The 22815-nt window shown below is 41.8% G+C and overlaps 1 protein-coding gene across 13 annotated transcripts in view; it reads left to right on the forward strand.

Annotated features, from left to right (window-relative positions):
• LOC109891029 (rap1 GTPase-activating protein 1-like) overlaps positions 1-22815 on the forward strand; it is a 154510-nt gene that overhangs the window by 127292 nt on the left and 4403 nt on the right. For 4 of the 13 annotated variants that reach the window (XR_004210019.1, XM_020483285.2, XM_020483283.2 and 1 more), the window contains exons 1-17: positions 2473-2760; positions 4529-4564; positions 5807-5854; positions 6429-6467; positions 6641-6826; positions 7196-7299; positions 9756-9834; positions 9972-10025; positions 10398-10481; positions 10744-10844; positions 11199-11328; positions 14724-14879; positions 15128-15199; positions 15294-15380; positions 15715-15855; positions 16874-16993; positions 19198-19307. Coding sequence is in view for 12 of the 13 variants with exons in the window: in XM_020483285.2 (XP_020338874.1) it covers positions 2674-2760; positions 4529-4564; positions 5807-5854; positions 6429-6467; positions 6641-6826; positions 7196-7299; positions 9756-9834; positions 9972-10025; positions 10398-10481; positions 10744-10844; positions 11199-11328; positions 14724-14879; positions 15128-15199; positions 15294-15380; positions 15715-15855; positions 16874-16993; positions 19198-19307 (1634 nt within the window). In the remaining variant the exon portion in view is untranslated. Of the gene's footprint in view, positions 1-2443; positions 2761-4528; positions 4565-5806; positions 5855-6428; positions 6468-6640; positions 6827-7195; positions 7300-9755; positions 9835-9971; positions 10026-10397; positions 10482-10743; positions 10845-11198; positions 11329-14723; positions 14880-15127; positions 15200-15293; positions 15381-15714; positions 15856-16873; positions 16994-18490; positions 18572-19197; positions 19308-22815 lie in introns of those variants that run through there. The other 9 variants (XM_020483289.2, XM_031825048.1, XM_031825046.1 and 6 more) reach the window with 5 other exon arrangements.

Genomic DNA, 22815 nt, shown 5'->3' on the forward strand with positions numbered 1-22815 from the left:
CTCTGGGGGTTGAATACTTAGCTAACCAAGATATATTAGTGTTTTATCTTTCATAATACATTTTTTTTTAAATCTTCCACTTTTACATTACAGAGTATTGTGTGTGAATCATTGACAAAAAAGGACAATTAAATAAATTTTAATCCCACTTTGTTACGTAACAAAATGTGTAAAAAGTCAAGGGATGTCAACACTTTCTGAAGGCACTGTATTACCCTGTAGCCTTGCGTCTAATAATAATACACTGATATGTTCTCAGACATTTGCACACATCTTTACAATATCGACAGGGTTTACCTTTTTTAGGATATTACTGCTGAACCCAAGTTTGGTTATTTAATATAAAGTCTGAGTATACAGACTGACAAATGAAATGTAATACATTCTAAAGAGCCTATACCAGGGATGGGCAACTTCATTAGTTGTGGGGCCCACAAAAAGACTGCATTTTAGAACTAATTTCATGCAATGCAATAGCTGACATGGGTTAATTGAATGACTGCTTATGCACAACGAAATGTTGAAATTGCATCTGATGTATTCTACTACTCTAACTCCCAACAGTAAGTAGATACCCAGTCAGATTTTTTAAAATTGTATTTATAGGTCCGCGGGCCGCCAGTTGCCCATCCCTGGCCTGTACAGTGTGTTCTCCTACAAAATCGAACTTTATCTGCTGCCATTAATGCAAATGTATGCTTCGCTCAAAGCTCTTCCTACAGTACAACAGTCCTTCACAGTAAAGTGTCTCCATTTTATATAAAGACATCAATCGGTATTAGAGGTTTAATGCTGCATACATAGCCTCCTCATCATAGAAACTCAGAACTCTCCCCTCTAGTGTTTTGTCCATTGATTTTCTCTCTGCAGAAATGTATTTTGGTGGATGAACTGACAGTGTTCATATTCTTGTACAACTGCAGCGCCATTAGAAACTTAACCCAATCAGTTTTCATTGAGAGGTTTCTGAAATGTGTTTCCCTGTGGCAGGAAGTAGGTCAGTATTGGTTGTAAATGTGATAGTGGGAGAGTACCAGAGAGGAGGAGTAAAATACACAAGTGTACACTTTCACATAATAATACAACTAGACTCTTCCCCTTTCTCTCCTCCCTCTTTCTCTTTATCTTCCTCTTCCTTACTCACACATACAACCCAATATACTACAGAATGTTTACCCTTCTTGTTGTTCTGAAAGTTGAAGAGATGAGATGTTGATACCCTGATCTCAGACCCTGGACCTTGCAGAATCAGCAGACCCTCTTTGGGCTCATGCAGCCTGCTGAGTCATCTGAGACCAGGCCCATTAAAACTTTCACAGGGTCAGTAAAGGCCCCTGGAGAAAAGGGCTGTGTGTCAATACAGGAAGAAGGAGGGTCTTACTGTAACATCAAGAACCATGGTCTTTACAGAGCACACCAATAAATTGAGCATTTGCTTCTTCAGTTCATGGAAGGCAGTTTATACACGTTATTCAGACTGGAAGGTAGACTTACTTTACAGTGTAAATACAGACTACTGTATGTACAGAATGTATATTTATGATATGTGTTTAGCTCAGAGGATGTGTGGACTATGGCACTCGTGGACTGTATGTTTGCATAGTTTGACAGCCGTGTGTATGATAGTTTAGACAATGTGTATTCTTGTTATATTCAATATAGTGTTTATTTTACCTTTATTTGAACACGGAAGACATATTGATACCTATGTCTCAATTCCAAATGCGCTCTGTATAATACTATATAAATATACGATATGCATACACATTTAAATACAAAAACACAGTCATTGTTAGCACAAATAAAACATCACAAATCACCAGTGTGATAATTCATTTAGCTAGACCATTTGACTTTGTAGTTGTTTGTAGTGTGTGGTGGAGAAACAAGCTTTATTTGAAGTGCATTTATTGGGGAAATGCTGTAGAGTGGGAAAGGCCTCTGATGATTGTTTATGAGTTCATGGTGCTTTTGTCCTCAGATGAGAGAGAGGGAGAGAGAGAGAGACAAAGAGAAAGAGAGAGAGAGAGAGAGAGAGAGAGAGGACATTTGAAATGGCTCTATTCAAAGGAACTTTTGTGAGTGTAATGTTTACTGTACATTTTTTATTGTTTATTTCACTTTTATTTATGATCTATTTCACTTGCTTTGGCAGTGTAAACATATATGTTTACCATGCCAATAAAGCCCTTTGGATTGAGAGAGGGGGGGGGGAGAACAGAAAGAGGAAGACAGTATTTTCACCATATGAAAGGGTAAAAAAGAGAACTGTACAAAGCAAGAGAGGCAGGGCAAATAAGCCAGAGAGAGGCATAGTTATTCACAGTGGGAGGTGGAGAAACGCAGTGCCTCTCTCTCTCTCTCTACTTCCTCGAGAACAGACAGAGTGTGTGAAAAGAGGAAGAGAAGGGGAGGATCTTTACAGTCAGGCACATGCTCACACAAATATAGTACATACAGATCTATACCCACAGACACACCCATGCATTCTAATGGGCATGCAGAGCTATTTAGACATGAGACACAGCAGCAGTTCCTGTAGTGTTTTTAGAGGCAGTAGAATGCAGAGTGTAAAGTGACAGTAGTAATCAGGCCTCTGACCATCTGGTCACTACACACACAGAGAGACAAATATACCAGTACACTGTTTTTTGGAGTCTGAGTTTTGAAGTTATGACTGACTTCAGGATGACTAAGAGTGGCCATGTGTTCCTCAGTCCTGCGGTTATTACACGGGGCCAGAGGAGACGACACAGCGATGTAAGTATTTATTCTTACTGTTGTAAATGAGTAAGAGACTGAGTGATACTGTAGTGCAGATCAGTGTGATTTTAGATATATTTCAGTGTAGTGTTACTCTAAATGCATATCTGATCGACATTACTCTGTAGCAGTCAGAACAGCTGTTCTCACTTGAAGGCACAGCTGTGTCTTATCATTCATATTAATTTGTTGATTTCTCATGTGCACAGAGATTGGTTGAACATGACAGATGTGTGATCAACTCATTTGGTTTGCTTGGTTTTGATAGGACAGTTTACAGTAGCCACAGAGACAATTGAGAGACTAGTATAGGAGGCCATTAGGTCAGGGTTGGTCTTTAGTGCAGTTTCCAGTCCCATCACTGTTACTCATTATCATGTCAGCACCTCTCAATGGTCTGTTTTTGTCTGGCAGATAGTTCAGTCATCCTGCACGTGCAGGCTAGGTTATTATTGCACAGTCACAGATTTTGAGGTGAATATTTGTGTATGAAAAACAGTAATATCTTAGTTTTGGGTTCCGATACACACTGGCAATTTGGTCCATGTTGGTTTGCACTTATGTTTGTTTTCAAGGCGGCAGTAGGATCTGCCAGCGTATCATATGACACTGTTTGTTCACACAGGGAACAATGGGTTGCACCCATGGCTTTATTGAGACAAGCCAATGTTGGTCAGTATGTGTGTATGTGAGTAGTGTGTGTATGCACCCTTTTAGTAAGTCCTGGTGTGACCATAGTAAATGTATGTTGTCATGTGGAAACATCAGCTTGACACCTCATTCCACGTTTGTTACATGGTACAGAGAGGGCCTCTCTGCACAACAATCTGGGCTATCATTGGCTATGTGACGCTCATCATTGGCTATGTAGCTCACAAAGTGTTTCATTGGTAACTCCCCTAGCCGATGCGTTGTGGTCAGGGTGGAGCTGCCCAGCATCAGGGTAGCAGGTTCTGTGGAGAACAACTGCCTGGCTGTGGGTATTACTTCTCTTACTCTATATCAATGTCTCTTATCTGGGATAGAATGGATCCTGCAGTTAATGGGAGCTGATAGTGAATGGAGTTTGTAATGAGGTTACAGTATTGGTGTTGATTTTTGGTTAGAGGAGTATGAATCTGATGGATCTCTGCCTCACTTCTTGCAGGAGTTGTACAGTAGACTTCTATTGATTAGAAATGAACAGGGCTGGCAGACGGAAGGTAATATTAGAACCAGTTTGTAAAGCCAGGTATCTTATTTGTTTTCATTTGCTGACTTATATCTACTCTCCCCATTCCATGTTGATCTAATGGGCTAAGTGTATTACGGTCACTCATCAACACACCTTGAGTGTCCAGAGTTAACACACAGTGCCAGGAAGTCAGCTGAGGTAGTTAGTGGCTGTTTGCAGCCTTAATATTCCTCCACTGCCTTTAGAGGCACTGGGCTGCACTCCTTCAGAGGAATATATATGTGTTTCCAGGAGATTGTTTTCCAGTGTGGAGGAGCAATTCAGTGAATACTGAATGGTGTCTCAGTTGGGCTGATGTTGTGCTGGGGTGGTGTGACAGGCCTGGGAAAGAAGTGCAGCACATCGATGCCATGGAGGAGTCAGAGGCCGGTTGTAAATAAAATAGGACTTGGATCAACAGAACTCCCAGCTCCAAATCCACAAATGGGTTGGGATGAACACAAGAGAAATCTCATGTGAAGAACACTGCAGAGCCAGCATATTTTACCAGTCAGTAAACCACTCTCCCTCTTCGATTTGTCTCTCCCTCAGACCTCGGACCTATTTGCAATGATCGAGAGGATGCAGGTACAGTAAAGTGGTCTGAGAGCTCTGCTGTATACTATCCTCACTGCTTTGTCTTCTTTGTAGTTTCTCCTCTGTGCTCTGAGAGGCCGAGATGGAAAGTATCTTCGTCCTGTTTCCTGTTTACAACATTTGTGATTTATTTGTTGTGTAACACTGTTAGGGTTTAGGAGACAAAACCAGCTCATATTCTTATTCATTTGATGAGCACAGCGTAGTAGAGTATATAAGTGACACAGATCTTAGATGGTTTGATGAATTATGAGTGCTACTACTATACTGCATACTGGGTCTTTGTATTGGAATATTCCCTCTTTATCTACGTTATCAGCTCAAAGAGCTATCAGCCTTTGAGAGCCTATCAATATCTCTATCTCTATGTGTAGCAAAACTCATTCTAAGCTATAAACTGTCCCTGTTGGAACAGTGACCAATTAGCTTCTTGTGTGAAGCACTGGGCCTTTTAACTGCTTCTGTTTCAGTTACTTTACTCACTCTGATTATCTCAATGCTGTGTGTTTATATGTATCTCCATTAGCTGTCCACAAACATAAAAACATAAAAAATAATACACTATAAAAGACAAATATGAAAAGATAATAGAACATAAACAATTACATATCATACATATTATGCAAATCCAAAACTAACTATATACAGAAAATGCGGGAAGTTAAGGTAGTTTGCTGTGAGGTGCTGCTTGATTTGTCTTTTAAAGCTCATCTTGCTGTTCGCTTGAGCAAGCTGCGATGGAAAAGTGTTGCATGCCACCACTGCTCTATATAGTACTGTTCGATGCCCCAAACATGTTCTGAACATGGGTACTGTGAATAGACCCCTGGTCTGTGTAGTCTGGGATCTGGCTGTTGATGACACCTTAACTGTTGTCCCCTGTCTTTCACACTGTCACTCCTCTGCTTCAGTTGCTACACACCTCTCTTTTCTCTTCCACTTACATTTGAAATTTCTCTGCCTTTGCTTCCTAGTGATGCTATGTATGTCTACTTGATATGTTGAAACAATGTATTGCCCTTCATCTGAACGCTTCTCATGTCTCTCTTTTCCTTTGTACCTGTAATGCCAAGGTTCGTTATAGAGGAATATTTGATACATTATGAACTTGAATATTACATTTTTTTTAAAGTGAAATTGGAGTAAGAAGTCTAATATTTTGTGCAGATGTGTGAGTGTGTGTGTACTGTGTATATCACCTGTCCCCTGGCATGCCTCTATCTCCCTCCACAGGGCAGTAGAATGGACGAGCAGAGATGCATCCTCCCTCCACCCCTCAAAGTGAGTCTAGGAATGGTAGACTTTGTAACATATCCTCAGCGGGTTGACAGTCTGTATCCAAACAAAGGGATGCTTGCCAAGGCGGCAGGGTAGCCTAGTGGTTAAAGTGTTGGACTAGTAACCGGAAGGTTGCAAGTTCAAACCCCCGAGCTGACAAGGTACAAATCTGTTGTTCTGCTCCTGAACAGGCAGTTAACCCACTGTTCCTAGGCTGTCATTGAAAATAAGAATTTGTTCTTAACTGACTTGCCTTGTTAAATAAATTTAAAAAATAAAGGCCCTGAGTGTCACAATAGGGGATAATTCAGATGTAAATACATTGTTAGGTTTATTGTGTTGGCCACTCTAAAAATGGTGTTGTTTTAGTTGGGTTGCCCACTCAGAGTTAAAGTGGTTTCAGTCTCTGATGTAATGTAGGTTCCTTTCATTTAAGTAATGGGCATTGTAGATTGAGCATTTGTATATTGATTGATTGTGCTTTGAACACATAAGTCACATGCTGCAATTATGAGGGCACTATGATGGGAAATAGAACAATGTTGTTCATAAGTATGACATGTGATTTTCTCTGCAGACAGAGGAGGACTATATCCCTTACCCCAGCGTTCACGAGGTACAAACAATCTGAAACTGAAATCTGTCTCGCATATAGAGCTTTGTGATACGTCATAAACATTCTGTGTGAACCCACAGTGTGGTAACCCTTTATCTGCTGTTGAATTGAATTCCATGTATGGTGTTTATTTTCATGTAACCATTAACCTGTGTCATCATGGTTGATATCAGGTCCTGGGCCGTAGGAGCCCCTTCCCCCTTATCCTGCTGCCTCAGTTTGGAGGCTACTGGATCGAGGGGACCAATCACAAATCCAGTGCCACACCTGGGCCGGAGCAGCAGCCATGTGCTTCCTCCCACATCAAGCTGGAGACCAACAGCATTGCCAAGATCTACAGGAAACAGTTCATGGGCAAGGTGAGCATAGTCTTATAGGCAGTATTCTGCTACCCGTGTTTTTCTGGAGTATTCATTCCAGCTGAAATTGGAATAGATTGAAACTGAAATGGGAATAGAAAGAAGTATTGTTTTTTGCTAGCTCAGATTCCCTCAGGTTGCTTACATCACAGGGTGAGCCTACATCCATTCATTTTCCTGGGGGGAGACTGTGTTTCTAACAAATGAAAGTATTTTCTGTATTTACCACTGTTAGGTTAGCTGGAGGAGCTTCTGTCTGTTTGAGCAGTGGAGCTGAGGGGGACTAGGCCAGTCAGAGAATTAATGAACAAGTGCCTGAGGCATGGATGAGTTGTAATCTGAGGGGATCTCCTGGTAATGTCTCTATAGGAACACTTTAACTACTACTCCATGGACACTGCCCTGGGCCACCTGGTCTTCTCCATGAAGTATGACGTCATCGGGGACCAGGAGCACCTCCGCTTGCTGCTAAGGTACCAATTATCTTTATCTCTCCCCTGCCACCTCACTCTCTACACATTACCTCCTCTCCTGTTTCTTTTCTCTATTGCCCACTGCCGTTCTCCCCCATTCTCTTCTGTCTCCAGCACTCTCTTTATTTCTCTCCCCATGTGCCGCTCTTTTCCTCCCTCTCTCTCTCTCTCTCTCTCTCTCTCTCTCTGTATCTCTCTCTCTCTGTGTATCTCTCTCCCTTTGTGGCCTCCTCTCAGGCTCTCTTCACCTAGTGTGCAGTACAAATACTGTTCCAGGACAGTATAGTCAATAATGGACTGCAGGCGCTTGACCACCATGTAGTGCTCAATAACACCTGACCCAGAGTAGAGGAGAGGGCATCGGTCTGCTTCAGCCTCTAAGCAGTCCTGTCCACATTTCCATCCCTATCGAGGTCCACTATGTGGTCAGAGAGAGGTTAATTTAGCTCAGGGTTAGCACTCTAGCCTTAAACACAGGCCACTGAAATTCTCAACTCCTCCCCGTTATAACACTAATGATAAAGTAGCAAGGCGGGAGGCAGCACTCAACGCTCCATAAAAGCTGTGAATTAATTTTACGACCCTAGAGAGAGGACTCCAGCAGTAGCGGCTGTTTATCCTCCTCCCACTTGATGTAAGAAAGAAGCTGGCGAGCGGGTGGCCCACCTGCTGTCTAATAATCAGCTGGGCAGTTTCCATGCTTCTGGTACAGTCACCACCTCAGTTACGTCAAATACCAACATTCACTGAGTTGGCTCAAGACCTATACTGAGAAATGACCCATGAAGACAGAAAATATTGAGACAAGGCTCTCTATTCCAATGTGGCCTGAGTTTGCAGGTGGTGTATGGCTGAGAGTAGTTGTGTTAGTTAGTGTGCTCGGTTTGCAGGTGGTGTATGGCTGAGAGTAGTTGTGTTAGTTAGTGTGCTCAGTTTGCAGGTGGTGTATGGCTGAGAGTAGTTGTGTTAGTTAGTGTGCTCGGTTTGCAGGTGGTGTATGGCTGAGAGTAGTTGTGTTAGTTAGTGTGCTCGGTTTGCAGGTGGTGTATGGCTGAGAGTAGTTGTGTTAGTTAGTGTGCTCGGTTTGCAGGTGGTGTATGGCTGAGAGTAGTTGTGTTAGTTAGTGTGCTCAGTTTGCAGGTGGTGTATGGCTGAGAGTAGTTGTGTTAGTTAGTGTGCTCGGTTTGCAGGTGGTGTATGGCTGAGAGTAGTTGTGTTAGTTAGTGTGCTCGGTTTGCAGGTGGTGTATGGCTGAGAGTAGTTGTGTTAGTTAGTGTGCTCAGTTTGCAGGTGGTGTATGGCTGAGAGTAGTTGTGTTAGTTAGTGTGCTCGGTTTGCAGGTGGTGTATGGCTGAGAGTAGTTGTGTTAGTTAGTGTGCTCAGTTTGCAGGGGGTGGTGTTTCACAAACACTAATATATTAAGTCCAGCATAAGAAAATGGCGAAGATCAACCTAATTTTATCAAATCTCGAACTGATATTGTACATTGGATCTACTTAATATTTCTGATGAGATCCTTTTATTGATCGTGTCTTAGTGTTAAACATGGCTTTACATATTTAATCACTTTACATTTGTATCCAGGAATTGTTGAGCACAGTGCTCATTCCACTAACACTAATTGGAGGTAAAGCTGAACGCATTGTAGCTTGATGTAGTTTCCTATGTCAAAAGTGGCTCGCATGATGTTACTAATTGTGAGAATGGGTGGTCATCATTGATTGTCAATTTCCCCAACGGTTTTGATATCCGTTCATCATGATCCATTACACCTCAAAGCATATCAAATTGTTTGATACTAATATAGAAATGTGCTTTTCATTCTTCAAACATGCATACAACATTGTGTAAAAGTATCGTAAAGTTGAACAAAACAAAATGACCCACAATCCTCTGAAAACAGAGCCACATGGCAAGTTGTTAGAAGAACTTACAATTCCTAAGATGAAAGGAAATATTATGAAAATTGAGTAAGTTAAACACAATTTCCCTTGTAGTTGTTTTTACACACAAATAGTTATTTATATTATGCGTTTATCTTATGTTGAAATCATTTTTTTTTTAGGTTGGTTGAACAAATGACGTAGAGTAAATTACTAATTATATTCAAGTAAATGTTTTTATGGCAAAATAATGATATTTTCAAGAATAATTTACTAACCACCTGAATAGTTTTGTACAGTGCCGGTCTGAACAGTTTGTGTTGCTCATAATTTGCTGTGGCAAGGCAGGCTATGCAAATCACCATTGTGTCTCCACAGCAGTCAAGGGAAGATTCTCTACAATAGTTCTGCATCACATTTGCATCAGCAGGGATGTCAACAAAATGGGAAGGAAACAGATTTGAAATGGCACCAAAGTGTTGAAGGTTCTTTACATGGAAAACAAATATAATCCCCTCTATAGAAACAGAATGGTGAATATCTATGTGACTGTTCTAACATTTTGTCTTTTAGGACCAAATTAAAAACCCACCATGATGTGATTCCTATCTCCTGCCTGACTGAGTTCCCCAACGTGGTCCAGATGGCCAAGGTAGGATGACAGAGCCCAGAGGGCATGTTGTGGACAATGGTTGGAAAGGGACTTCTTAGATGTGGAGTTGAAACAAAATATATTGTATAAAGTTGCAATGGCCGGAGGAAAAGTTTAAAGTACATTTTATTTTGCAGCTGTTGTTTGAAGAGGTAAACGTGGACAGATTTTACCCAGTCCTCTACCCGAAGGTAGGCTCTGTATTCATCGTGAAATGTTCAATGGAGTAGCAAACTATTTTATTACTTTTTTATTATACACTAATATTTTGGTCCAGCAAGGAGCATTTATTAATGTTGTATTTCTCATCTATTTATCTTTATCTATTTATCACTGCTCTACATTGATGCTACACTATTAGAAAAAGAAAAGGTGCTACAGTATCTAGAAGCTAAAAGGGTTCTTCGGTTGTCCCCATAGGAGAACCCCTTTGTAGAACCCTTTTTGGTACTAGGTAGAACTATTTTTGCTTCCATGTGGAACCCTTTCCACAGAGGGAACCCTTTTTTCTAAGAGGTAGTCACCTTCACCTTGACTCTGCTAAATGTACTATCATTTTCCAGGCCTCAAGGCTCATTGTCACCTTTGATGAGCATGTCATCAGCAACAACTTCAAGTTTGGAGTCATTTATCAGAAGTTTGGCCAGGTGAGTGGTATATACCCTGTGGTAGTAAAATCATATAAAGTCATATATACTGTATTTATAACAGTTGATGGGTTCCTGAATTTGGAGTATTATTATGACTGTGCTACTCATCATTGCATGGCAGCTTGGCCACTTTTAATAGACTATAGGTGTCTGAGCTTCTCCCTCCCCAAACTAAGAGGACTTTCTGTGCTTCCTCCTGTGGAACTGTTGAGTTCAGATGTCTTACTTCCTCTTCGTGGCCTTGTATTTCTCCCTGCAGACCACTGAGGAGGAGCTCTTTGGGAACAGCGACGAGAGTCCTGCTTTTGTGGAGTTCTTGGAGTTTCTGGGCGACAAGATTGAGCTCCATGACTTTAAAGGGTAAGAGTGGGCTTGCAAAGGCATTGGCATGGCAGACGATAGACTGGTCATGTCTCTTATTGATTACAATTTACTTTGACATGACTCCCTGGGTGATGACGCTGCAGTCTTTCAGCCCTGGAAATAATACATCTATGTTTATTACTGTAGTTCTGCTCTTATTCTCTCAATTTAGAGCAATATAATATTCTTAGTGATACTGACATTATGATTAAGTGGAAGAGAATAAATGCCCTTCGCATTCACTGCATGATGGATGAGACAGAGTGGTGTGGATGGGCTGTCTGGTTGCACAAAGACTGAGATTACCTGTGCTGCTGCTGTAACAGTCTGGTTCACACTCTGGCTCTGCAGGTTCAGAGGGGGACTGGACGTCACCCATGGCCAGACAGGAACAGAGTCAGTCTACACTAACTTTCACAACAAGGAGATCATGTTCCATGTGTCCACCAAGCTGCCATACACAGAAGGAGACACCCAGCAGGTAACTGTCTCAGTCAACTCACAGGCCCTATCCTGTCTGTCATTATGTCAGTCAGTAGCTGTAGATTGACTGTAGATTATATCTACTTAATTTCTATTGAGTAACATAACTGGGTAATAAGTACCGGTTTGTAAAATCTGTGTAAAATATTTTTTGCCCGAGGGACTAGCCACCATGAATTATTATGCTTTTTTACTGTTATTCTTTTCTCCTGTTGGTGTCCTCAGTGACCCTGTCTGCTTTGACCTGAAAGGGTTATTTTTCATGACAAGTTGTAACTTCCGTGAAGATGGGTGTGGAGTAGCTAGGCATGAGCAACATGTAGTTTCCAATTTGATGACAGTCTGGTGGCTTAATGCTTTATCCTACTGTTTTGAGTGATTTTAGCTACCTCACCTGCCCCCCTGGGAGAATATTCCCAAGGAGAGTCCATATTCTCAGCAGACGAATGAGCAACAGAGCTGAGCCATGTGGGCACACAGAAGATAGCCTTGTAGGCAAAGATGAGCAGGGATTCAGTGTGACACCAAAGAGATACAGGCAAAGATGAACAGACACAATGTGTTGAGAGGAAGAGGAAGGAAAACAACTAGCAGTCCAAAGTGGAGGTTTACTTGGCGTTGAGCCTGTGTTGAGATCATTATTGAGTGTCTGTGTTTCACCATGGTTATACATGACAGCGCTCACTCCCTTGTTGTCCATCTGCCCTCATGCATAGTAGCTGTTCTGGTACCATCTGGCCCCTGTGTGTGTGTGTGCGTGTGATTATTGAATAGATATATAGCCTCTATGATAATAACAACAACATCGTCCTTATTTCTTTAGAGCTTGAAACAGATGGTTGATTGTTCTCATGTGTAAAACACAGTGTCAAAACACAGGACTATAAAGCAATTCAGCAGCTAAAGCCCTAAAAATAAATATTTGCCTTACTGTTTTATGCATACAATCAATATGCTCTGTGCTATTTTATGGCAGAGCTTAGCTCTGCAGTGAATGTCATTAATCAACAGGTGTCATGAATATCTCCCCAATGTTCACAGGGGTGTGCAGAATAACATGTCAAACTGGTGACTGATCAGTGAGTCAACACATGTTAGAGAGCAAGTGCTAAGCTGTAGAGGCCTATAATCACAGTGCAGGGAAATATGATCTCCCAGTGACCAAAATGAGGTTGAAAAGAGGCCCAAAAAATTGTCAAAGATTCCAGTCACCCTAGTGACCCAAGTCATAGACTGTTCTCTCTGCTACCGTATGGCAAGTGGTACCGGACCGGCTCCTTAACAGCTTCTACCGCCAAGCCATAAGGCTGCTGAACAATGAATCAACAAAAGACTGCTGAACAATGAATCAAATATTTTTTACTTTAGTTTATTTAGTAAATATTTTCTTAACTCTATTTCTTGAACTGCATTGTTTGTTAAGGGCTTGTAGTAAGAACTTTCACACAACGCTTTGTGGATAGGCACTGTTTTAGATAATGAATTGTCTCTAAATGATTTTACGTTGATTTTAATTTCTGTGGTAATTGGCGCATGTGACAACTCAAATTTGATTTGATTCAATTTTCCAGACGTTGAAATTAGGTTCATTTTTGGTTCTGAATTACAGTTGAAAATAAGTATTTTACAGAAGTTGAAAATAGTTTTTTTTACGGACTTTGAAAAGATGTATTTTACAGATGTTAAAAATAGTTTTTTTTACGGACATTGAAAATACGTCTTTTACATTTTTTCTTATTATTGTAATGAGTTCCACTCCCAAACAAGACCAATTTTGGTCAGTCCGGACCGGAAGTCTATGTGTCACAAGTTTGTACAGCACAGCACAGTACCGCACAGTACAGTACAGCAGAACACAGTAGAGTTTAATTCAGTAGAGTATAGTACATTAGAGAACAGTACAGTAGAGTTTAGTTCAGTAGAGTATAGTACATTAGAGAACAGTACAGTAGAGTTTCGTTCAGTAGAGTATAGTACATTAGAGAACAGTACAGTAGAGTTTAGTTCAGTAGAGTATAGTACATTAGAGAACAGTACAGTATAGTTTAGTTCAGTAGAGTATAATACATTAGAGAACAGTACAGTAGAGTTTCGTTCAGTAGAGTATAGTACATTAGAGAACAGTACAGTAAGGGACAGTAGTGCTGAGAGATGACTACTTTTTAAGGTCGGTTCAGTTTCGGAAAATTATCACCGTTTTCAATTTTGGTTTCGCAAATATTGTTTTAACATTAAATGTACTATGCATTATGTGGGTTGAATACTGTAACAACACAGAATAAAACAATTAATAAAAGTCCCATGATGGTAGTGACTGCCCATTACTGCTTATCACTTATTAAGCATAATTTATTCACATTACTTTAAAATGTTCAATTGTTGTTTAGATTACATTTATATTATTTGATGAATTTATATTTTCATTCCAAATCATCATCATCTCTCTATAGAGCTGCTGCCTATGCTGTCTGACAAAATCACTATTTTAGTTGTTCTTCGAAGTAAATAAGGCATACTTTTATGACTGCTAAGAACCAACTATTAATAATTTAGATCATGTATTTTCAGGTAGAGATACCTTGTGAAGCAACTGCTCTCTATCCCTCTCCATCACACATTCTTCTGTCTCTTCTCTCCCTCTCCATGTCTGCCCCACACTAACGTAGCAGGCTTAAAATAAACATACAGACCGGACAAGTAGGCGTGCAATGGATTATGGTCATTGAAGTTAATTACCACATTTTCCGCAACAGATTATGTAGAATATGTGCCTGTTGGAATCTACAACTCCGTACTACATGGCACAGTTCGAGCTTGATCTAATTTACCTCTATACGCAATGCGCGCATTGAACTCATAGAAAAAAAACTGAACGAAATGGAATTCAAATAATTCATCAATTAGTTGTTTAAAATAACCGAAATGTTAGTAATCGTACTCTGCTGTGCTGTACTGTACTGTACTGTGGTGTACTGACTGTCTAAACTTAGAAACTGAAACCTAGACATCTATGATTTGTTCAAATTTGGTCCGGTTCAGATTTGAAGGGACATCTGTGGACATTGAAATCAAGGCCAGTCAAGGTCTTTTCAAAGTCCATGGACACCAGACATTGCTCACTGGGCTGTCCCTTTTAGTCTCCACTCACTGAATGGGCTATAGGCTGCCCTATGCCTTTCAATAAGCATTACATGACTGCAATTGTTACTTGAAAACTGCATTTAGAGAGATGTTTCATACTTACAATTAGTAAGCACAAATTGTTTCTGTACTATGCATTTATTGGAGTTTTTACCTGTTTAATTAATCAAGGTGTTCTTTGCTGATCTTAATGCAGTGGTAAAGTTTATGTCCATAATGGTGACACTGTTGTTTGTGCTGTTGTGTTTGCAGCTGCAGAGGAAAAGGCACATAGGCAACGACATCGTGGCCATCTTGTTTCAGGAGGAAAACACGCCCTTTGTGCCAGACATGATAGCCTCCAACTTCCTGCATGCCTATGTGGTGGTGCAGGTGGAGAATGCCTGCTCAGACACCGTCACGTACAAGGTACTATAAGCCTAGGGACACTCCTCACAGTCTATAACCCTGCTCAAGCCTGCTATTTCAATACATAGAGACTCGGCCCAAGGCAACCTACATATGCCTTACTAGAAATCAATCAGTAATCAGTAATCAGACTGCCCATTATCTTCCTCATAAAGGTTTTTAGGGGCTAGCCAGTGTTATGTGATTTAGTGGTAGCATAATGGGCTGTTGTCATTTGGATACATTTCACCGCTCTTCTTCCCCTCCAGGTGTCTGTGACAGCGAGAGACGATGTGCCTTTCTTTGGACCCGCTCTACCGGACCCGGCCATCTTTAAAAAGGTGAGAAGTCATGAATCTAAGTAATGCATAAACTAGGTGAGCCCATGAGAGGGACAACATTCATGTAGCCCTTCCTCCTCCCCTTCCTCTCTAGGGACATGAGTTCCATGAGTTCCTGTTCACTAAGCTGATAAATGCGGAGTACGCCTGTTACAAGGCTGAGAAGTTTGCCAAGCTGGAGGTGAGAGCATGAGCGTGCCACGGCATGCTGTGCAGTGTGGGGGCGGAGTCACGCGGCTCTCGCTGCACCACTTTACTATGACGTCTGTTTGTGTGTTTGTAGATGCTTTATGTGATGATGAATGACTGGATCGTGTCGGTTCACATACTCATTACGTGTGTGTGTGTGTGTGTGTGTGTGTGTGTGTGTGTGTGTGTGTGTGTGTGTGTGTGTGTGTGTGTGTGTGTGTGTGTGTGTGTGTGTGTGTGTGTGTGTGTGTGTTGAACAAGTGCACAAGTTTTTACATACGATTGATTTCTATAGTTCTGACTGGCGTAATGTGTGTTGTTGTCAGGAGCGCACACGGTCGGCCCTGTTGGAGACACTGTATGAGGAGCTACACATCAACAGCCAGTCCATGATGGGCCTGGGAGGGGACGAGGACAAACTGGAGAATGGGGGTGGAGGCGGGGGGGGCTTCTTTGAGTCCTTTAAGGTAACCCTCCACTATACGAGGTGCAAGCTTAATCGGGCACATGATATGCATGAGAGAGGTTGAATATTATTTCCTGGAAGGGATTCTGGGTATTCAAACATGAAAAATAATGCACAGAAAAGAAAGTGCTCTCTGGCAGTGCCCTGATGCTGTTGAAGATTCCATAATTAGCTGTTACCGTATCACATCCCACTTTTAGTGTCATGTGACCAGGGAGTTGGGAGCATCCCTGTCAATGTGCATCCTGCAATCTGACTCTATGTCCTTCATCAATGACCATTAGGGTGGCTGAGCGTGGAGTGTGGGCAGGACAGTGTGCCATGGCAGTGGAGGAGCTGTGATTATGTGTCTCTGAAGAACACTGTAATGGACTCTCATTAGCGAGCTGATGACGCTGCTCGCATGGCAACCCATGTTCCACTATGCTCTTTTCTTCTCTGGCTCTGTCTTGTCTGTCTCTCTCTCTCTTTCTTTTCTCTCTCTCTATCCAGCGCCGCACATTTTATTTAACTAGGCAAGTCAGTTAAGAACAAATTCTTATTTACAATGACAGCCTAGGAACAGTGTGTTAACTGCCTTGTTCAGGGGCAGAACGACAGATTTTTACCTTGTCAGCTCAGGGATTCGATCTAGCAACCTTTCTGTTACTGGCCCAAGGCTTTAACCACTAGGCTACCTGCCACCCCACATCATTCATGGATGAGTCTACTGAGCACCTGCAAGACATTGAAGGATTATATCACTCTCCTCTGAACACCCACTCTCAGACCTCAGACTTATTTTACACTTTCCTGTCAGTGTGAAGCACTGGAACTGTCTTACACTAATAGACATCTTCTCTCTTTTGGCCTCTCTTTCCCTCTCACTTATCTACACTGCTCCCAAGTGTTCAAATACGGTCCTGCATGATCTCCATCACTGGTTATCATTAGAATCAGGGTTAGTGTTGTTAAGGCGAGGGTTAGGGTCCATACACACTTACCGACCGTGTCTCCTCGTCTTTCTCTGTACTCTGTAGCGGGTGATCCGCAGCAGAAGCCAGTCTATGGATGCCATGGGCCTCAGTAACAAGAAGCCACACACTGTCTCCACTAGTCTCAGCGGCAGCTTTACCGAGACCCCCAAAACCCCAGGGATAGTAAGTAACCCTTTTGGTTTTACCAGAGGCCCACGTGGGCCTAAGTACTGACTCCCCTGTAGTAAACACTGACCCTCCCCTAACAACACTCAATACATTCATACCCTATCCTCTCAGCCCTGTGGGATTGGCCTAGACTGTCTGTAGCAAACGCCTTATTCCTCCCATCCTTGTCTATCCTACCTGTGCTCAAACCCCTTTATTTAACACACTGTTTCATATATGTGCCCCCCACTTTAAACCTCATATCCGTCACCTCTACAGTTTGCCATTTTCCATGACTTTTTCCATGGCCTTTTTAAATGAACCACGGTTAATTCCACAATAATGATTGTCATTTTCATATCATGATAATGTTATACAGTCATGCTTAATCTCAAACCATATTTATTTTCATATTGTGAAACCCAGTTCCCAGATTTGTTGAGGCATAAAAATAGGTGCTAGTGCACCTTTTAAACAGTTTTTCTTATGTGAATGATCCCTTTCTGCCCTTTTACAGACTTAGTGGGCTTTTGACTCAGACTCTCATAACATTTTGAATCCAGATTTGCTTTCTCTGACAACCTGAGAGCCAGTTGAGAAGAGATGAGTTGAGCTGTCTGACTACCCAGAGTCCCTCCCTTGTTACCTTGCTGGCATGTGTGTTGCATGTGCTGCTGTAGCCTCTTTATGCAGCCTAGCATTGTCGCTGCATGAAGCCTATCCTGTATGGAGCTGTGCCTGGTGGCCAGTTGTGAAGACGAGAAGTTAGTACACAGTCTCTTGTATGAATGCACCCACCTATTTCCACTTTGTGACACACACTGTTGCAGAATACTCTGACTGGCAATCCAAAGAAACAGCTGCCGTTTTTCAATTAGTTCGCCAAAATAAATCTGCCCTTTCACATACTAACTTTTTGGATTGTGACAGACCCTTCTGTATCTCTCTCTATCTGTCATATTTTATTTTTAAAAGCCACAATCACGATAAATTGACTAAAGGATCACGATAACTAGAAATTGAAGGATACGTTTATAGCATTGTGCACCACAATGTTTCCCTTAAAACTAGTACTTTGAATGTTGTTCCATTAACGATCGGCCATATTAGCAAACTGATTTGATTTTAAACATAACACTTCTCTAGTTAAGGCTACTTATCGTAGTGAACAATATCTACAAAATGTCCACGATAAGCTGTCGGTATGGTCGGTGTCGATACCTTTTGGTTTATCATCCCAGCTCTACAAAATACAGTACGTTATGCCCCTCTGTGGTCTCGGACTCTAGTCGAGCTTTCAATATGAATGGCCTTCCAATGTGTGTTCAATATGTCGCCTGTCTTCTCTGTCCTATGGTATACTGTGAGCTCATGTTCTAATTTGCAACTTGCTGTTCCAATGCTACATGCTGCATGAAATCTCATGGTGACTTCGTTTCTCTGCAACTCTCAATCTCTTTCTATTTATCCCTCTTTCTCTTTCTCTGCTTTCTACTGCCCTGTGTGATTCAGTCATTACTTGTCCCAGGGAAAAGTCCCAGTAGGTATCATGGACGTCGCGGCAGTGCCATAGGGATAGGAACAATAGAAGAGGTTCATGTATAATTCTCACTTCTAATTCGCTGTTTCTCTGCTGTTTTCTTTGCTTATTTGTCTGGTTATCTGTCTCTTTGCATAACTCAATTACTGTTGCTTTCTGCCTCAACCAATATTTTTAGTTTCATTTATGAAGCAATCATTTTCAACATCTCAAGTGTGGGGTAAAACCACTGGGTTATAATAAAGCTATCATTTAGGTAATAAAGGGTTTATGAAGAATATCCATTGCAAAAATGTAAAGGTTTGTGAGAATACTTACTGGTTTATTACCTTACTCCGTGTATCAATTCCTCTCTTTCACTCATGATGAAGTGATTGACTATCTCAAATTGTCTTTCACCAACATGCTGCTGTCACTTCATTTTAGTCCCCCCATAACGTTTATCATGTGTTGTAGATAGCAAGTATCATATACTGAAGGCATTTGAGTCATTGTGCAGACTCTCAATGACATTTAACAAATGCCTTTCACTCATATTTGAATGGAATTCACGTTTTCACTGGCTGTAAAACAGGCCAAGTAATATCTCAGACAGTGTACTACAGCCACCATGTTTTACTATAAGTCATGCTTGAGTAATATAGTACTGTGGCTGACTAACCTATCCACTACTCCCCAGTCTCTGATCATTCCTGGGAAGAGCCCCACCAGGAAGAAGTCTGGGCCTTTTGGCACCCGACGGAGCAGTGCCATCGGGATCGAGAACATCCAGGAGGTGCAGGAGAGGAGGTAAGAGGAGGGCTTGGGCTACCTGGAGATAAAAGAGGAAAATGGGAGTGTCAGAGAAAATGGATAGAAAGAGGTGGAGAAATGAAACATATCAGAAGTGTGGGCCAATACCACAAGTCACTATAAATGGCTGTCAGTTGTTACGTGGTTGCATTTTACAGAAGTGTCTCAGTTGCGTTAGCATTAGTGGCTAACGGTAGATTAGAGTTAGGGATAGGTTAAGGTTAGGGTTGGGTTCATGTTAGGGTAGGGTTAGCTAACAAGTAGTTGCAAAATGCTATGGTTGTGTTTAGCTACATTTTATAATTAGCTAAGATGCTAAAGTTGTCCCTGAGATGATTCAAACATGCAACGTTTAGGTTGCAAAACATTCGCATTTTACGCCTACCTATCCTCCTCAACAACCTCCTTACTTTTGTTTCTGTCTAAAGTACCTCCCACATCATCAGATTGCCTAGTGTTTTTTTTGCCAATGGTATGACGGTTACAAACTAGTGGTTTTGTCCTGCGAATTGGCACGGTTTTATGCCTCAAGAGATGGGAGACAACAGGTAAAGAGAGAGATAAGGCATTCAAAGATACAGGGCTGCCAACTTTTGAATAAATCTTGGAGTGAGATTTGTTATGTGAATTTCATTGCCCCCTGGCCCTAGAAGGGGGACTGGGAAAATTGTTCTGTTTTAAAGCTAATTTCCTGAAAATCTATGTATTTTGACAAGGCTTAGGTTTATGACCAGAGTGGAAAATAACAAAATAAAAACCACAGGTCAGGTGTATTCAGGATGCTTTGAACATTAAATGAACACTCAATATTCGACAACTTTGTTACTTTGAGATTTTGGGGGGATCAATTTGAAAGTTTGCTAATATTTTTTTGGGGGAAGATATTTTTTAGGTGGTTTGGCACTTCATTCAGATAGTAATGAAATGAAATAGGTGACAGGCAAATGCTAGAACCAGTGGGAAGGTTGGATTGATCCCTGTTCTCAGCTAGAAAGTTATATGCAACATGTGCCAGGGAGTGTTACCACTACACCAAGACTCTGCACAGCAATTGTGTTATATTAATGGTTGATGGCAGAAGGTAACCAAATCATAGATTACAATCTCTGTCACGTTCGTGTGGAGAGACGGACCAAGGCGCAGCGTGATTGGAGTTCCACATCTTTATTTTTAGTGAAATTTAAAACAAACCAAGAAACAAACAATGACCGTGCAGTACTGAGGTGACATGAATCTGCCCCTACACCCTAACCAAATTATTAATCCATTTTCTCCCCACTCTAGAATCAAATGTACACTTTTGGGATCACAACCTGTTTGACAAAGTTATTTTCACAGTTACGAATCAGGTCACCCTTCCCTGCTAAAACATAACGTAGGTCTGCTGCATTTTTGTTGCAAGTGTGGATTACATCGATTTTAGTACATGCTGTCAAAAGGCTGCATTCTGCAATAGATTTATGGACGGGAGTAACAGCAACCTAATTTTGTTCACAACATTTTACATAAAATAATGCTACCATGCTACTCTTTTTACAGGTAAAATATCTTGAAATAATATAATTTATTTGTATTTAGCCTGTTTTAGGTTAAAATAAGACAAATATAAAATCAGCGGAGAACGTCCTCTCTCCATTCAGCGCCACCCTATTCTGAGAGGCATTTCTGTAAAACATGCATCCAATCCCCTTGATCTCTCACATAACTAGACCAATCATGTGCTTTAATGTGCCGCTTTTCAGAGTGCTGTGAATCGCAGGAGCAGATGGTTTGATTTCAAAATGATTTGGAGCACAGTTGAAAAGTAAATGCGCTAATGGACTAATTAGAAAAATAAAAGCAGTAGTTTTTAATAAGTGACATTTAAGGTGTGTTGTGAGAGCGTGAGGGTCAAGTGCCTGTGTCTCACGGCCAATGTGTGAGAGTTGGCAGCTCTGAAGATATGTGAGGTCACTGGAGAGACATGTTGGTGTTTGACTCTTCCAATCAACAAACCGATAGGCTTTAGCATCCTGATCTCAATTCAAGGGGCTTTATTAGCATGGGAAACATATGTTAACATTGCCTTAGCAAGTGAAGTAGATAATAAACAAAAGTGGAATAAACAATTAAAATGAACAGTAAACATTACACTCACAGACATTCCAAAAGAATAAAGACATGTCAAGTGTTGTAGTATGTATATACACTGCTCAAAAAAATAAAGGGAACACTTAAACAACACAATGTAACTCCAAGTCAATCACACTTCTGTGAAATCAAACTGTCCACTTAGGAAGCAACACTGATTGACAATAAATTTCACATGCTGTTGTGCAAATGGAATAGACAACAGGTGGAAATTATAGGCAATTAGCAAGACATCCCCAATAAAGGAGTGGTTCTGCAGGTGGTGACCAGACCACTTCTCAGTTCCTATGCTTCCTGGCTGATGTTTTGGTCACTTTTGAATGCTGGCGGTGCTTTCACTCTAGTGGTAGCATGAGACGGAGTCTACAACCCACACAAGTGGCTCAGGGAGTGCAGCTCATCCAGGATGGCACATCAATGCGAGCTGTGGCAAGAAGGTTTGCTGTGTCTGTCAGCGTAGTGTCCAGAGCATGGAGGCGCTACCAGGAGACAGGCCAGTACATCAGGAGACGTGGAGGAGGCCGTAGGAGGGCAACAACCCAGCAGCAGGACCGCTATCTCCGCCTTTGTGCAAGGAGGAGCAGGAGGAGCACTGCCAGAGCCCTGCAAAAGGACCTCCAGCAGGCCACAAATGTGCATGTGTCTGCTCAAATGGTCAGAAACAGACTCCAGAGAACACCAAGATTGCCAAATTCGCCACTGGCGCCCTGTGCTCTTCACAGATGAAAGCAGGTTCACACTGAGCACATGTGACAGACGTGACAGTCTGGAGACGCCGGGGAGAACGTTCTTCTGCCTGCAACATCCTCCAGCATGACCGGTTTGGCGGTGGGTCAGTCATGGTGTGGGGTGGTATTTCTTTGGGGGGCCGCACAGCCCTCCATGTGCTCGCCAGAGGTAGCCTGACTGCCATTAGGTACCGAGATGAGATCCTCAGACCCCTTGTGAGACCATATACTGGTGCAGTTGGCCCTGGGTTCCTCCTAATGCAAGACAATGCTAGACCTCATGTGGCTGGAGTGTGTCAGCAGTTCCTGCAAGAGGAAGGCATTGAGACTATGGACTGGCCCGCCCGTTCCCCAGACCTGAATCCAATTGAGCACATCTGGGACATCATGTCTCGCTCCCATCCACCAACGCCACGTTGCACCACAGACTGTCCAGGAGTTGGCGGATGCTTTAGTCCAGGTCTGGGAGGAGATCCCTCAGGAGACCATCCGCCACCTCATCAGGAGCATGCCCAGGCGTTGTAGGGAGGTCATACAGGCACGTGGAGGCCACACACACTACTGAGCCTCATTTTGACTTGTTTTAAGAACATTACATCAAAGTTGGATCAGCCTGTAGTGTGGTTTTCCACTTTAATTTTGAGTGT

This window comes from Oncorhynchus kisutch, linkage group LG5, assembly GCF_002021735.2.
Source record: "Oncorhynchus kisutch isolate 150728-3 linkage group LG5, Okis_V2, whole genome shotgun sequence".
NCBI classification, from domain to species: domain Eukaryota; kingdom Metazoa; phylum Chordata; class Actinopteri; order Salmoniformes; family Salmonidae; genus Oncorhynchus; species Oncorhynchus kisutch.